The sequence below is a fragment of the Sphaeramia orbicularis genome, chromosome 3, assembly GCF_902148855.1.
Source record: "Sphaeramia orbicularis chromosome 3, fSphaOr1.1, whole genome shotgun sequence".
NCBI lineage: Eukaryota > Metazoa > Chordata > Actinopteri > Kurtiformes > Apogonidae > Sphaeramia > Sphaeramia orbicularis.
In genome coordinates, this window is record NC_043959.1 from 44,269,855 (window position 1) to 44,288,118 (window position 18,264).

General features: G+C 34.1%; 1 protein-coding gene across 1 annotated transcript in view; it reads left to right on the top strand.

The window, feature by feature from the left end:
• LOC115411411 (CUB and sushi domain-containing protein 1-like) overlaps window positions 1-18,264 on the top strand; it is a 692,182-nt gene that overhangs the window by 405,577 nt on the left and 268,341 nt on the right. The window contains exons 6-7 of the mRNA XM_030123526.1: window positions 1,910-2,022; window positions 3,697-3,774. Coding sequence (XP_029979386.1) covers window positions 1,910-2,022; window positions 3,697-3,774 — 191 coding nt within the window. The remainder of the gene's footprint in view (window positions 1-1,909; window positions 2,023-3,696; window positions 3,775-18,264) is intronic.

The window sequence follows — 18,264 nt, forward strand, 5'->3', positions numbered from 1 at the left end:
AAAAAGTAACACTGACTTGTAATTAAAGATATTTTATTATGTGAATTGGTCTTTGTTTCCCATTAACATTCATTAAAATTGAAGTGGTTTTAATAGATGTTCTTGTTTTTTCACAAGCTTCAGATCCTTATTAATTTTTTAAGCAATGACTTAACGCATGATTGGGAAGTTATAAGGTACTATCAAGTACAACAACAGCACTTTGACCTGTCAAGATCATCATCCCTCATTTAATTACCACATCTATATTTTCCAAGGCCATTGAGCCTGAACTTTCTTAAACTGCTTCCACTCTTTGCACCTTAGAGGACCCCATGAAGGAACATCAAACAACATTGTACAGAAAAAATTGTCTATCATTAGTGGCTATTTTTTTCTTTTTTGTGAATAAGAATGAAATAAATTATGTCAAGGCCTCGAGATGAGGTTATTTACAATGGGAACATATTCCCACCTCTGTGCTCAGTGGTAGATTTCTGATTGTTTGTGACAAATAAATCAGATCTTTCACAGCAGCGATTGTTGATGATGTACTCTTGTGACAGCAAGTTTATTGGAGTGTGTAAATTTGATATTTTCTTATCAACTCATGGACCTAAGAGCACAAATTGAAAATGAAAGATGACTAACAAGTACAAGAGAATGACTCCTGTTGGTTTTCTTATTTTATATGAGGTTCTCTGTGTTTTTATGGCATGTGCTGCTGACCTCTTGGCCAGGTCACCCTTGTAAAACAGATTTCGACCTCAATGGGACTATAACAATATACACCACCCGGCCAAAAAAAAGTCACATACACAATATTGTGCTGGACTGCCTTTAGCTTTGATTATTGGACTCATTTACTGTGGCATTGTTTATGCTGTACAATGCATATGCAATGTCAAAATAAATGTCACAATTTTTATTTTCATTCAGAGATTTATTAGTTTTGTTGCCAATATCTTGTTGATGATGAAGAGTCAAACCACTGTGTAAAGTCTTATCCATCACAACCCAAAGATTCTCAACAGGGTTCAGGTCTGGATTCTGTGGTGTGAAATCTATATGTGCAAATGATGTCTCATGCTTCCAGAACCACTCTTTCCCAATTGTATCTTGATGAATCCTCACAATATGTTTGTGTCATCAGGGAAGAAAAAACTGATGTTCAGACCTGGTCATTCAGTTTTTTCATGTTCAGTTGAGCTCATTTTATGGACAGATAATGTTGCTGAACACATCAATCAACCCCAGATCATAACACTGCCCCCACAGGCTTGCGCTGTAGGCACTAGGCATGATGGGTAATCACTTCATCCAGCTCTCCTCTCACCCTGATGCGTCCATCACTCTGAAACAGGGTCAATCTGGACCCATCAGACCACATGACCTTTTTCCACTGAAACACAGTCCAATCTGTATCAAACTGACGGTTGTTTAAGAAATGAGAAGCTACTCAAAGAACATGTTGCACTTGAAACATTAATCCCTGCATTGACTATCCAGTGGAATGATTTTACCTATTTTATTTAGTTATTTGTTTATTTATTCATCAGCTGGGCGGTGTATTAGAGAGTGTGGAACATGCAGTACCACAGAAATCCATATGCCCAAAGCAACAACATAATATAACATACAGTGAAGGACGTGCTTTTTTTTTTTTTTTTTGTGTGTGTGTGTGTGTGTGTGTGTGTGTGTGTGTGTGTTTCACTGAATTAAACCAGGTGGAGGATATTTTTCCCAAAACAAAATCTCACCTTCTCTTTCTTTAGTCTTTTTCTCCTCTTTACTGTTGTCCAAAGTACAGTATAAATATATAACATGGTTTATGAAAGACTGACTCATTCCAAACAGTTATAAAAATGGGAATATCTATATTGTTTTTGTGTGGATTGGTGAAATCATCTTTTTATTTGTTTGCTTCCAGGCTAACTGGTACAACCCTGCCCTCGCCAGTGATATCAAATAAGAACTGGCTCCGGATACATTTCACCTCAGACAGCAACCACCGGAGAAAAGGATTCAGCGCTCAGTACCAAGGTAGATCCACACAACACTGCATCACACAAACCAATATGTCAGTATGTATAGCACTAATTACATGTGCAGTTGTGTTTGTGTATTATGAGCTTTCATTTACAGACACTTACCATCATATCCAGTGTAAAAACAGCGAGTGTGTGAAGAATCGACTGGTGGTCTAATTATCTAGTTGTTGCTTAATGAGCATGTTAAGGTGCATGTTTGTTTTCATGTGGTTTTCGGGTTTAATCGGTAGCTTTCAACACTAACGCACAAATGTAGGCCTAGAACTTCATTATTCCATCCCTGCATTCTGCTTTTCCTCACTTTTGTCCTACTATCACTTCTTACGTGTCCATCTCTCAGATGTATTCTGTGTATTTGTGTGTTTTTGTGCGGTTCATAGAAGGAGGTGTATATATTTCATGCCAAGTTTGTTTCTCAGTGGAAGAGTTGGTTTGTAGTAGAAATTTCTGTTTTGTTCTGCGAAACTGTTACTGGGATAAAATAGATGGAAAACACATGAACCCATAAAGACCCAAACATCCACTTCTGACCGAAAGCATCTACTGATCTACAATTATTTATATGTGTTGATCCACAAATCCTAGCAGTACATGGAAATAATTGGTGTAAAATGCAACATGGATTCACTAGTAAAACCCATGGCACACTTGGTTTATGTTCAGTTAATGATTGATTTTACTAAAAAAGTCACTTTTTTTCCCCCAGTTTTCTGTTTTTAATATAATAACTCTAAACTTTAATCTGATCTTTTATGAACATCTACTCTATCTGTAAATTAAATATAGGAAAATACTTGATTTTCATTGGAAAATGTTCAAAATATAGAGGAGAGTATTGTAATTAATGATAAATCTCTTAACCCACAAAGACCCAGCTCTACTTTTATTTCAGTTCCCAAATGAAATCTTCTCTATATGTGACCTTTCTTAAGTGATTATCACAATATTATCCTCTGTATTTTGTACTTTATCAGTATAAATCATATATTTTCCTAATTTAATTTACTAACAAGATGTTCATAAAAGCTCAGATTAAAGTTGAAGGTTATTATATCAAAAACAGAGTGACTCTTTCATCAAAGATAACTATTACTGAACATAAACCCAGTGTGTCCATCCACTGTCATTGATCCAACTCCATGGGTTTTACTGGTGAATCAATGATGTAGAAGATGACAGTGTTTCCATGGTAACTACAGAGCCTCTGAACATCCAAATGGGTCATATCTGATGACCATGAAAAGACGACAAACTGTATTTTACACCACTTATTTACATGTATTGATAGAATTAGTGGATCAACAGGTATTAAACAGTTTAGATCAGTAGATGGTTTAGGTCAGTGATAGATGTTTGAGTATTTATGGGTTAAGAAAGGTGAAATAAAGAGAAAAAAAAATTGGGAACTGGTCTTTATGGGTTAATGCCCCACCTTTTTCTCTCATGTCCCTTCCTTTCTGTGTCTTTTGATCTATTTGCTCTTCTTTTCTTTTTTTTTTTTTTATTTAAGGTAATACAACAAATGTACCCTCAGTAAAATTAGCTTCTGGGTTACACATAACATATTTTGTTCAGTGAATAACAATCCAGAGATTAATCATAATTTAGATTTGATTTAGTGTCATATCTGCTCATAAAATTACTGTGTTCCTCTTTTTTTCTGCAGTGAAAAAAGCAATAGAGTTGAAGTCCAGAGGGGTGAAGATGATGCCCAGCAAAGATTCCAGTCACAAAAACGCTGTCTGTAAGTAAGCTGCTGTCTGCGGTTAGTGTGTGTTTGTGAAGGGTGTGACTGTCCGTCATCCAGACAGCATTCTTTAAACCAAAGTTGAAACACATCTAGTCACGAGCCCACACTCACATGGAAACGCTCGCAGAAGCACATACACACATATGTATGCAAGCACACATCTACACAAGCACTTACTGTATGTACCCAAGGACACACACCTTGCATCCATCTTTTATGTGGCAGCAGCAGTGATTTCATCTATTTTTCACTGGGGTTGCCCTTCTAGGAGACAAGAATTAGTACCACACTGCTTTTGTGTTGTATCCTCCTTTTTTTTTGCCTTCCATCCTTCAGAAGGACGGCTTCAAATGAACTACAGGAAATGTAATAAATATTATTTGTTTTTATAGAAGCAGAATATGCAGTATGTTAGAGCTATTCAGGCGTGTGTAGAGGGTATATACAATAGTGTCAAAAAAAAAAAAAAATTATATAAACCCTCAAAGACCTAAACAACCACCAGTGACCAAACACATTTACTACTTTAACCATTTCATGCGTAAGTCACTACAGTGGACAGTTATTTTCCAGCTGTTCTCTCGTATATTCATGGGTTTTGTTGTTTTAGTTTCCTATCAGCCAACACATTGGACACTTACGCACCATCTCATACCCTGACATTCATACCATTACTGTAACTTTACTGTTTTTGATAAACCTGATCTGCAGTAACATGTTTTAGTGTAAATCAATTGTTATTTGTTAGACAAGAAGGTTTTTTTTTGCATATTATCTCCATGAAGTGAGTAATTACTAGCATTAGAAGATGTTAAAATGTGAGTAAATATCAGATTAGCAGCATTAAAAATGTTTTTATTTCATTGTTTTCATATCACTTTCTGATATTGGGTTTCACACACATTTCTTTTCTTCAAAAATTAAATGCATGGATGTATTTGTAACTCCATAGAAAAAAAAACTTGTTCACATTGTTTCTTTTCATGCCTATGGAGGAATAAAAACACTGAAGAAAAAAAATCTTGACTAAGGTTCTCACAATTCATGCATGAAAGGGTTAAAACCACTAATCCTACCCATGCATTGAAATGATTCAGGTAAAATGCTTTTTTTTTTTTTTTTTTTTAGCTTTTCAGCGTCGTCACATATAATCCATTTGGACATTCAGAAGCTCCGTAGTAAATATGGAAACACTGTCATCTTCTGCAATTTTAATTTGTCACTAAAATCCATGCAATCCATGACAAATGACAGCGCTGCTAGACGCTTGCTTTTATGTTCATTTAATGATAAACTTGCTGATAAAGTTGCTTTTTCTTTAGTTTTCTTTGTTTTGATTTAATAACCTTTGAATTTACCCCGAGCTCTTTTGAACATCAACATAATCAGTAAAAGAAACTTCTTATTTTTGCTGAGACGTGCAAAATGCAGAAGGTAATATTATAATAAGTGGCGATAAATCACTTAGGGAGGTTTGGTTAGAGAAAAATTCATTTGCAAGTCGCCACATAAATAGTTATAGGTCTTTAAAAGTAAAAAAAAAAAAAAAAGAAAAAGAAAAATTATGATAAATGAAATAGAAGCCAAATTAATGCCAGCATTAACATATTCCTACAATTAAGTTTATTACGATTCAATCCGACACACCAGGATAAATAACACAAACTGAGCTAAACAATCCCAATTAAGGAAAACGAATGCATGTTATTTAAGCCTGTATATTCCTGTGATGTCAGTATGTTTCTGCGTATACTCTAAAGGCATAAATTCAATATGGCATGAACCTTCAGGCTTGTGAGATTTATATAAGATTTAGTATTATCAGGAGTGGTGGCTGAAGTCTATGGTCAATTTGTAATCTGTCAGATGTGATAGAATGAGGGATTTATGGCTCAAGCTTTTTTTTTTCCCCTCACCCAATAAAATATGATACGCTGCCTGGTATTTATATCATTGTACCTGGCCCTTTTCGGTTAAGAAAGTCATGAGCTCACTAGCATAAGAACTTGTGTTTTTGTCTGTTCGCAGTGATATTAACTGTAAAAAAAAATATATCAAGGCTGCCCATTGTATAGTTCCCCTCTCTGAGTACAGTCCATAATAAACCCTCTCCTCTGTAGTGACTCATTTTCTGCTGGCTTCTGTTCTTGCTTCTCAGAGGATCCTATCCATTTCAACTCATTTATTTTCACTCCTAATTTCCAAAAGATATATGGGTGCTTTGTGTTGCAATTCTACTTGGCCAAAGCTGGAAACACGCCCACAGCATTGTAGTCATTACCTTTGAAGGAACTGCCAAGAGCAGCCATTAAGGGATACATTTTGAGAAAAACTGGAAACAAGTTGGGAAACTTTACAATTTTATCCGAGGACCGATATATAGACATGAGTCCTAAAATGCCAAAATGTGCCTTAAACATCAATCTCAGCTTAGTTTTTTTTCCACTTCACTCCACTTTTCTACTCTTCCATCCACTTTTCACACCTCTTTACTTGACTAACATTTGCATACATTACAGAGAACACGCTGTACATTCATGTCTTCAATGTCACTCTGCAACCCTGGTTTGATTGAAATTGTTTTTGATGTGCCTTTACAAAATGCTAGCGGTGATGGTGAAAGCCACTTATTATACTAATATTACACGGAGTGACAAGACGTGAATACAAAACATGGCTATTATGTCAAAACTAAATTAAATAGCTTATTTTGCATTTAGATACTTTATGTTCCAGTCCTGTACAGGCTTATATTGAAAGGATTGTCGAAATAATTCACATTACAGAATTCACTCTACGCTTTTGTTGGTGAAACAATCGTAAAACTTAGGGCCAGATTTACAAAGCATGGAAAATTAACATGAGGGTACAATCTAGACAAAGGTAACTGATTCTGCAGGTGATCCACTAGTGATAGGAACATATTTATGAATGTCAACACAGGCAGTTCATTTTAATAATGTACAAAGCAATCTACCTAGGTAAGTGCAAAATAGTGCTGTGCCAGATTGCTCACAGGCACAGCGATAAGAACCACGACACTGTATGTTTATAAAATACTCTAACGCTCTTATTCTGCTAACAACATAGGCACATTTTATGACATGCAATCTGACAAACATGAGTGCAGATTTATACACGTATCTGTGGGGAAACAGCATGACAACACAAACCATTCAGAAGCAGCAGAAGGAGGAGATTTCTGCGGTACAATTGGAATTTTTTTGTGGATTAATTTAAGATAAGATAATATAAGATAAGATAAGATCAAATATATTATAATATAAGATATTTGGTCAAATATTTCATAAGTACAATATTCATTTCCATTGTTATGCGGATGACACCCAGCTCTACCTGTCCACCAAACCCAATTCCACCCTTCCACCCACTTACCTCTCTGACTGTCTACAGGAAATCAGAGCCTGGTTCTCCATCAACTTCCTCAAACTTAACAGTAACAAAACAGAAATTCTTCTTATTGGCACTAAATCCACCCTATCTAAAATAAACAACTTTTCCATTCATATTGACAATTCCCCAGTTTCTCCCTCCCCCCAGGTTAAGAGTCTGGGTGTCATCCTTGATAACACACTCTCGTTCCAATCTCATATTAATAACATTACCCGTTTAGCCTATTTCCACCTACGCGATATCTCCTGTCTCCGTCCATCCCTCTCCCTTAACAATACTGTAATTCTGGTCCATAGCCTAGTCACATCCCACCTAGATTACTGTAACTCCCTTTTATTTGGTTTACCGGACAAATCTCTTCATAAACTGCAACTGGTTCAAAACTCTGCCACACGTATCATCACCAGAACCCCATCCATGAGTCACATAACACCTGTCCTGCAACAACTCCACTGGCTTCCTGTTAAATCTCGCATCATATATAAAATTCTACTTCTTACCTTCAAGGCCATAAACCACCTGGCCCCTCAGTACCTCAGGAACCTCCTCAACATAAACATTCCCACCCGCAGTCTCAGGTCATCTTCATCTGTCCAACTCACCCTCCCACCCGCCCGCTTGACTACCATGGGGTCCGGAGCTTTCAGCCGCTCAGCCCCCCGCCTCTGGAATGCCCCCCCAGAACACATAAAAAACTGTGATTCTATTACCACCTTCAAATCCCAGCTTAAGACTTATTTATTCAGACAGGCCTACTCAATTCCATAATTTCACTTTTATCTACTGCCATTTTATGTACCTATGTGTTTTATAGATGTATATATATATAATTTTAATTGTGTTTTATTTATTTTTAACAACTTTGTACGTGACCTTGAGTGTCCTGAAAGGCGCCTATAAATAAAATGTATAATTATTATTATCATTATTATTATTATTATTATTATTATTATTATAAGATAAGATAAGATAAGATAAGATAAGATAAGATAATTCTGGGATAATGTATACTCAACAATTGTTAAGATATTGGGTTATGCAATTCCTAAAACATGTTTGGTGTTGTATTTTGGATGTATTATTGGTAATAATGTAAGAAAAAATGATAGATATTTGTTTAAAATACTATTATCAGCCTGTAAAAAGGCTATTAACAAAAAAAAAAAAAAAAAAAAAAAAAAAAGGTGCAGATTAGAACCTACAACTAACGACTGGATACAAACTGTGAATGGAATATTTGAGATGGAGATTCTGAGCCATAGACTGAGGACTCAAGAAGAGCAGTGTCATGATAAATGGATAAATGGAAGAAATGGACAATTTTCAATTCAACGTCACACTACTGAAAACAATTGTTAGTCACAAGGTTTATTATGGTCAAGGTATCCCAAATGTCCCCTATGTTTGTTTTGTTTTGTAATGTACAGAAAATAAATAATACAAATAAAGTTAAAAAAAAAAAAAAAGATAAGATAAGACTTTATTGGTCCCACCGTGGAGAAATGTAACAGTTTACAGCAGCAATATGCATCACACCAGTGCAAAAGAAAAGGCAGCTAGAAATAACCGTTCTTAAAAGTGTAAAAATTTAATTATAAAGTTTATAGATATTTACATATCGATTGCGCATATACATGATGTGATATGGGGGTGGTGGAGGGTCACTGTATGCTGTTATACAGTCTGATGGCCAACCTTAAGAATTTTAATAACCTAACATACTCTGAAATTTCAATATGCACCGTATTCCTCAAGAGGTAGAACATTATTATGGATGTGATAAATGCAGTAAGGAGACACTGATTTTCAATGTTATTAAGCTGAAGATTTTACATATTTATTTATATATTAGTATTTTTTTGCATATAAAAGATGAAATGAAGCCCTGCAACACTGTAAAAGATTAGTAAAGCTCTGTTCAACTCCTGGACATTTGTTAATATATACATTTTTTCCTACTAATGACCTCATCACAGGGGTTAATGAAAATCTGGACTGTTCTGCAATGGATATGTTTTGATAATACCCTTCATCTTTCAGTCGAAATAAATAATCGTGAGTAGAGATAATTCTCTGTTTTCTACTACCTGTTCTTTGTTCTCGGCAGTGCTTCATCTGTGCTCAACTATGACAGCTACGCAAAGTGCAAAATGATTTAAGGCATGCTTTTTTTTTTCTCCCTGTGTTAAATAATGGTGCAATCGGCAGTAAATCGACTCAAGAAATGTTAGTAAATCATGAAGTATAAATCAGTTAAATATTCTTGTGGTCTGAAAGAGAATCTCCACACATATATCCAGTCGTTGAAAAAATTATTAGACCATCAAAAGTCATCTAAAACAATGGTTATGCAATCAAGTACTAACTCCTGTGTGTATCATGTGAATAAAACAGACAGAAAAGAAAACATGAAATGGCTAAAAGCACTATTTTTGGCAGTGCAATGTCATGGATATTGATGTAAGAACTTAAATTTTGGTTTTTATCAATAAAACCATGGACATTTGTAGATATCAGCTCTTAAATTAAACTCTTATGAGCTATTTTTGTTGTTTTCATTATATCTGTCCCAACAAATGTACCTTTAGTTGTACTAGGCATTAAAATGAACAAGAAATTGAAGAAAACAAGGGTGGTCTAATATTTTTTTTTTTCACAAGTGTATGAAATATAGTACAAAATAGCTGTGTCCTGGGTTTGCAGTGATGGAGCCAAAGTATAATATAATACTTTTTTTTTTTAAGTTATATTTCACTTTCAGTTTTACTACAACATATTATAACTGCTGTTAGATCATGTAGGATTTGTATTTTACAGCCAAATATAAATGGTCTCTGACATTAGATGTCACTGAGCAGTTTCCAGGTTTATAATAAAGCATGTTTTCATTTATAATGTTTAAGGTGTAATGAGTATTTTAAAAATGCTGTGGATAAACACACAAACATGTCTGTTAGGTAAGGTCTCTGAATGATTCATAACTAACACCCCATTAGTTTGTTTTTGTGCTGGCAACAAATGTGAACAATTGGTGCCAATTACTGAGCTATCTTTTAGAATAGACTACTAAGAAAACCTCCGGTGGCTGGGTTCAGTTTTATTGTAAATACTCTCCTGCTTTGTTTTATTGTCACACCTGATGGACTGCCTTCACAATAACAACGGCTTCAGAGGAATGCACTAAACGTTATTTAAGGGGTTGCAAAAATATGTCGTGAGGTCTTTTTGTTTAATGCTTTGTTTATTCAAGTGAGATGTAGACACCTATTGAATAGTGATCTGTATAGGCACCTAAAATATATGTTATCACATAAAGCTTGATATAATAACAAGAATTTGGAACAGAAAACAAAAAAAACAAAAAACAAAAAAAAAAACAAACAGATAGCTGATTAAAGAGGAAATCTTTGATATATTTGGAATCACTGAGCAAAAATTCCATATTTCCCTTTCAAAGCTGGAATTTAAATGGTCTGAAAAATGAACTCTACCCTCTGCTGTTAGCTTTGTTTTTATTCCATAGAAGATTTAGGCCGTGGTCCAGACTTTGTCCATTCACAGGTGTTTTCAGATAGGTAGAAGGGTTATTACATGATTGACAGCTGTAACTACCAGTGGCTGTAAATAAATAAATAAATAAATAAATAAATAAATACTTTATGTTTTTGTGATATTTTATATATATATATATATATATATATATATATATATATATACAGGGTGTCCCATAAGTCTCCATACATAATACATTCCATACATATATGGTTCTAACATGTATTTCTTTATATTTCTTCTTTATAGTTCTTCAGCAGACACGCATTGAAATGTGTTCCCGACAAAATGGCAGTCATATAGAGCATATTATATAAATAAAAATGGTTTATGTCAAGAAACGTTTATTTTTCCTATGTTTGGAGACTTATGGGACACCCTGTATACAATCTAAGTCTTGGAGAACCGTGGCTTTTTGGAGCAAATCCCAGTGGTCATCAGCGGTATTACACCTTTAAGATTGTTCAGCATTGGATTTGGAAATGAATTTATTTTTAACTTGATTAGAACTTTATAACTCTTAAACTAAACATCTAATAAATACCCAAATAAATCAATTAACCCAAATTAGTCAATAACTCTAGAAGGTCAAACTAATATTCAAAAGCCATTTGTGATCTTTTTTTTTTGTTTTTTTTTTGACATTATACATTCACAAAAATATTTTTTAGACCACCCTTGTTTTCTTCAGTTTCTTGTTCATTTTAATGCCTGGTACAACTAAAGGTACATTTGTTTGGACAAATATAATGATAACAACAAAAATAGCACATGAGAGTTTAATTTCAGAGCTGATATCTAGTCATTTTCCATGTTTTCTTGATAATAACCAAAATCACTAAAGTTCATACATCAATAGCTATTTTATTGTACTGACAAAAACAGTGCTTTTAGGCATTTCTTGTTTTTTTTCTGTTTTAGTCACATGATACACACAGGAGTCAGTACTTGCTTGCATAACCATTGTTTTTGATGACTTTTGATGGTCTAATAATTTTTTCAACAGCTGCATTCCTTCAATTCTCCATTCATTCCATTGATAAATACATGCCTTAATGGCACTGTTTCCCCCTCTAATAAATCTAAAAATCACATTGAAGTTAATGTCAAGTGTCTTTGTGGTGAGAAACATATCCCATATTTTTTTGCAGCTTGAAGAGTCTTCTAAAACAGATTTCAGATCATGTGACACAGGATTTTAATTATCACCCAAGCTCACGCTCATACCTCATTGATTCCATAATATTTAGCTTCATAATAAAACCCTCATCAATAATTCTGCTGATTTTCACACTCAACCAAGCTTGTACCAGTGTAATTAACACTGGTATGATATTTTCTGTGTGTATGTGTGTATTTGTGTGGTACAATGTAAATTAAAACTGTTATTCTGCTCGTATTTGAGTAGGTGCATGCATATGTAAGAGCTCTTGGGGCAAAATGGTTTACTATATTTATCAATGATATGTACCATGGTTGAGACGTAAGACATTTTAGAATCACTTATAAATATTGTACTACGTCGTTTCAGCATCACAGAATAGCCTGAAGCTGGCATGCTCGGTTCAGAGCTATTAATTTTGTTAAAGGGGTCACATTTTGCTAAACCCACTTTTATTAGTCTTTGGTACATTTATTTGTGTATTTGTGAACTCTAATAGTTCATAAAGTTTAAATTTGAACCCTCCAGGTGCTGCAAAGCTATCTTTATATTCATTTTGGCAAAAACTGAGTGGATTTCTACAACCCGTTTTGTTTTTGTTTGTTTTTTTCTCAGCTTGATTGAAAATATACATTTATATAAAACATAGAGACGTTTTTTAACAAACATCAAGATGTCAAAAAGAAAAATCATCCAAACAAATAGATTAACATAATACACAGGCTTACAGACACAAAGAAGAAAAGACAGATAATAATAATAATAATAATAATAATAATAATAATAATAATAATAATAATAATAATAATAATAATAATAATAATAACTTGAAATATAAAGATCTGGAAAAAAAAAAAAAAAAAAAAAAAAAAAAACATTTAGGAGTAAATTCATACCAATTTAAAAAAAATCATTATATATTGTCCAAATGTTTGTGCCTTTTTTTTTTGGTTAAATATAAATTCCAGTGATTTAATATATTGTATTGAAGTATTATTCTAATTTTGTTTGTAATACAGATTTTATATGGTAATGTCCATGCTTTTGACCACTCAATTTTAGAGAAAGTTGAGTTCCAGAAGGCTTTACCTCTTGGGGAGATTTTTGTTTGAATTCCTTCTTAATTTGTTATGTCTATAACAAGTTACATCACAACATTTCCACATATAAGGTCAAGACTTCTGATGAACATTTCTCCGAGTACGACATAATTGTTTGTCAGCAGCAGTGGTTGTAGTCCATACTGAAAATATGTCCAAACTTTGAGCCGATTACCTAAAATGTTCAGTTGTTGGTTGTATTAATGAACACAAGTGGCTGAACGGGACAGAGCAGCACAGCCAATAACCCAGAAAGGGGGTGGGGTCATGTGCATTTAAAGGGCCAACGCTCAAAACGACCTTTCTTGGGTCATTACTCAGAAATAGGGTTGAAGATGGACCTGTGGAGTTTAATTAATGACGAATTCAGACCCATGTATGTAGACCACAAGGAAATGTTGTAAAATATGTAATTCCAATAAAAAAATGCATAATTCCGTTTAAAACTAGAAAAGCACTCGGAGAACGCAGACCTCCGCCAAGGCAGATCAGTGCCCCCACCCCCACCCCCTTCTGATCACCACCAGAATTGAATCATTTGTTCCTTGTGCCAGTATCAACATTTCCTGAAATTTTCATCCAAATTCGTCCATAACTTTTTGAGTTATCTTGCACACGGACAGACAGACAAACCAACGCTGGCAAAAACATAACCTCTTTGGCGGAGGTAAAATCAAAATATCACTCTTTTGAAGAATGCTCATCTGTGTACAGTACATAACACAACTGAACCAATCCATGGAGGTATCTATCAGGTCACAAAGTAAACATATTATGGTATGATTAAATGCAGTATTGCCTTAAATTGTGATGTTCTGTATATATCTAAATATCCAAAGGCCAAAAAAAAAAAAAAAGCATACACAAATACTACACTGTAAAAAGTCACTTAACCCTATGACCTGTCCTATAACACACCTTGTTGCCCTGTTGTTCGTGTGGATTTAGTCTTGTTGCTTAGGTAAAATCAGTGAACACCACTGTGCCAATGTGTTTAAAGTTTCTCACATGTGGCTTTCCCACTTGTAAAATTATTGCTGCATTGTAGAGAATGAGCTTTGTTATCTGTAATCATTATGTGGAGTTTAAGAATGATGATAATGGCTTTAAACTGTGTAGTCCAGGGATCCCTTAAGCTTCTTCAGCCCTGGACCTAAATGAGAAATTTAGTTTTTCACCATGGGACCAGTGCTCATTAAAACATACTAGCATTTTGTCACAGGGACTGAAACTAAAGTGAACGTGGGTTTTCCTGCTGGGCTGAAGGCTCAGTGAGGTTATACCAACATGGTGCTGTTAAACCATCAGGTTAAAAACCAGGATCATTACAGTACTAAAGACAAAAAAAAGAAAAAGGCATGGTCCGATTTTAGTCCCGAACCAGTCTTTGACACTTGCTTATACTGCATGACTCCCAGTGGTAATATTATAGCTATACAGAATATGGGGTCTTTATGCAATATATAATCATTACAAAGAACAAGAGACGATGATAATGAGTTTTACCTGTCTAGAGAATGGCGTACTTATGAATCATAATCTAACAGAGTGTGTGTAGCCTCCAGCTCATATTAAAGCACAGTGTAATAGACAGACACACACAAGAAATCAGCTTAACAAAGGTCTATTTATGCATAATTCTCAGACGGAGTATAGATAGATAGATAGATAGATAGATAGATAGATAGATAGATAGATAGATAGATAGATAGATAGATAGATAGATAGATAGATAGATAGATAGATAGATAGATAGATAGATAGATAGATAGATAGATAGATAGATAGATAGATAGATAGATAGATAGATAGACTGTAAGCCCCAAATTTGTATTTACTAAAATGCTTTAATGACAATGCACTTAAATGATATAAGTTTTATGATGTTACTATAAAATGTTAAGTATATTCTACTAATTTGTAGACATAGTTGAAAGTACGAAAAAGTTTAAGCTGAATGGAATTAAATCACTAAGTTTTAGTCATGACCCTCATAAAACTTACATCATTTAAGTGCATTGTAATGAAAGCATTTTAATAAATACAAATTCCGGGCTTACAGTGCACCTTTTTTTATCTTCGCATTGCATTGTGGGTATTGGGCATGTTGTTGAAAATGTGTTCTTTTTATGTGCAGGGGTTCAGCGGGGTTGTGGTGTTAGTGTTAATTTGGATTTAATGTGTGTATGGCAGTGTTTATTGGCCTTTTTGTGTTTGTTTTTGTATTTTTGTAGAACTGCACCATGAGTCAGAGCCATAGGAAGAACAATGGCTTTCCTGTTCATCTAAAAATTGTTATTGCACAATGGAAATTTTAATGTCTTGTCAAATTAAAAGCTTTTCCTTTATTGATAAATGACATTGAGCTAACTTCTATTCATGCTTCAGGATATTAAGTTGAGTAATTTCATAACTAGTTTGTTCAGGTATAGGATTTTGAGTTTGATTATCTTAAAAAAAGTTGTTTAATCAATGATAAGTTAATCTGGCTGCAATTGAGAAAATTAGTCAGAGTAACCTAAAATGCTGAGTTGAATGGTTGGATAGTGGGGTTGATTTTACAACAGATTTAAAGTACAAATAACTTGTCTTTTAGTTTTTTCTACTTAATAGTTTAAGTTCAACACTTTTAGCATTAAAGTTGAACCTACTGAAACCAATTGATTAGTCGATCATTACTCAAATCATTTAAGTGCAATCACTTGCCTCAAATTTTTTGAGTAAACTCTACTTATCCGGGCTTACAGTGTAGATAGATAGATAGATAGATAGATAGATAGATAGATAGATAGATAGATAGATAGATAGATAGATAGATAGATAGATAGATAGATAGATAGATAGATAGATAGATAGATAGATAGATAGATAGATAGATAGATAGACATATTTCCCCCCAGGATGTACCTAATGAGGACCTCAGATAAATACAAAAAAAAATAAAAAATACTCTTGCTCTGAGCCATCCCAAAATTAATGATTAATGATTAATTAATAAAATATTGGGGCCAAAAATAGGACCAAAATTAGGACAGGAAAAGCTACCTACACCATCGTGTCCACTCACGTTACATTCGGAACCTGCCCATTTAAACATATATAAATCATGAGTGATTTTGCAACAGTGGCCATTTTTGTGAAACACTCCCTTGCATATTTATTTCGATTCCCAAAATGTACCTGTGAAAGAATAAAAAGATATTTTTTTAAAAATGTAGCGCATAATTTTCGTGCCCTTTTTAGTGTTACATGTGGATTTTTGTATAAAAATAATATAAAAATGTGTTTTATCTGAAAAATACAACTGAGACAGAAACAAGTATAATGTAAATCGGTTCTCCTTTACATTCTGAATCACATGCCATGTCTCTCTCTGTCTCTTTCTTTCTTTTCACCATCCAGCTATTTTTATGCATCAAATCTATTTTTGCTTCAGACAATCAGAGCTTGTATCTCTGAAATGTGAATCTTGATTTTCAATTTAATTTGTTGATGTATAACAGACCAAAGGAAATCCAAGAGATAACACGTTAAAAGAGTGAAAACAATAATTTCAAACACAGTCCCAAAATGTTTGAAGGCAAAAACAAAACACGTTAACGGGAAAATTAAATAAAGCCAAATCCTGACAAATCTGTGACCCTATTCCACATAAATATTCTGCTCTGACTTCTGAAGGCTCCTCTCGGGAAGCACAATGGGAGGATGTTCCACAACAAAACACCGGTTTAGAAAAAGGAGCTTCTGGTAACATTATTTGCTCTGAGGCACTTTTACAAGAACACACATTGGCCCTGGTTTTGTAGTTGTGCTCAGGATCTACCATAGTTTTCTTTAGAACACATATATTGAGGACCGCAGACATTAATAAAACTGTACATGTAAGGCTGCTCTGAACACTACTGAAAGAATCACAACCCATTTGATTCAGAACTGATGAAAATCGATGGTTACAATGGACACCGATCTATACCTATACATACATGTTGGGGAAGCAGAATTTACAATATTTTGAGGCAGGGATTGAAAGACAGTGTACGACCAATTAGTTTATTGAAAGTCATGAGAATTTATTTGCCACAAGAAAATTGACATCATAGAAAATGTTTTTATTCTATGTGTCTATGTGTCTCCCATTCTTCTTTAATAGTATCTTTAAGAAAGTCGACATTGCTGTGTGATGTTCTATTGGTAGCATGTTCTAAAACGCCCCAAATAGCAGAATCCAGAGGGTTTAGATCTGGGCTAGAAGGCGGCCATAAACATGATTCCCAAAAATTGCTAAAGTTGGATTTGTTGCTGTTGTCAACAAATGTTTTGGTGTTCTTGTGTAAGATTTTAACTTCAAATCCTATTTTACTGCATTTCTAACGGTCTTGTTGTCTACCTCAAGTTCAATTGCCATTTTTCTCATGGATTTGGTTGGATCCTTTAGGATTTGGATTTGAGAGCTTTAATAAAAGCTTTGGTACGTTTTTTGTTGCTTCCTCCGCTTCCAGACTTTCTCGTAATAGTTTTGCTCATAGTCATTCTCTTCTTTCCATTATAAACAGTCTTTATGGACACTCCAACTATTTTTGAAATCTCCTTTGGTGTGACGAGTGCATTCAGCAAATCACACACTCTTTGACGTTTGCTTTCCTGATTACTCATATGGGCAAAAGTTTCTGAAAAGGTATGGATAATAGTGTTAGGTATGATTATGACATCAATATATGTTTGGTTTCAAAACAATTGACGTAGTGCCTGCTGAGAAAAAACAACTAAATGTTCATTGTAAATTTTGCTTCCCCACCCTGTATATATAATTTTCTAAGTAATAATGCCATGTTGGAAATACTGCAATAATAATACTAATAATAGTAATAATACCAATAATATGACTAAGTAATGTAAAAGCAAAGTATAAATGATTTTCTGTGCATTGATGTACAGTCGCGGAAAAAATTATTAGACCATCAAAAGTCATCAAAAACAATGGTTATGCAATCAAGTACTAACTCCTGTGTGTATCATGTGACTGAAACAGACAGAAAAGAAAACACGGAATGACTAAAAGCACTGTTTTTGTCAGTACAATGCCGTTAATGTAAGAACTGAAGGGATTTTGGTTATTATCAAGAAAACATGGAGAATGTCTAGATATCAGCTCTGAAATTAAACTCTTATGAGCTATTTTTGTTGTTATCATTATATTTGTCCAAACAAATGTACCTTTAGTTGTACCAGGCATTAAAATGAACAAGAAATTGAAGA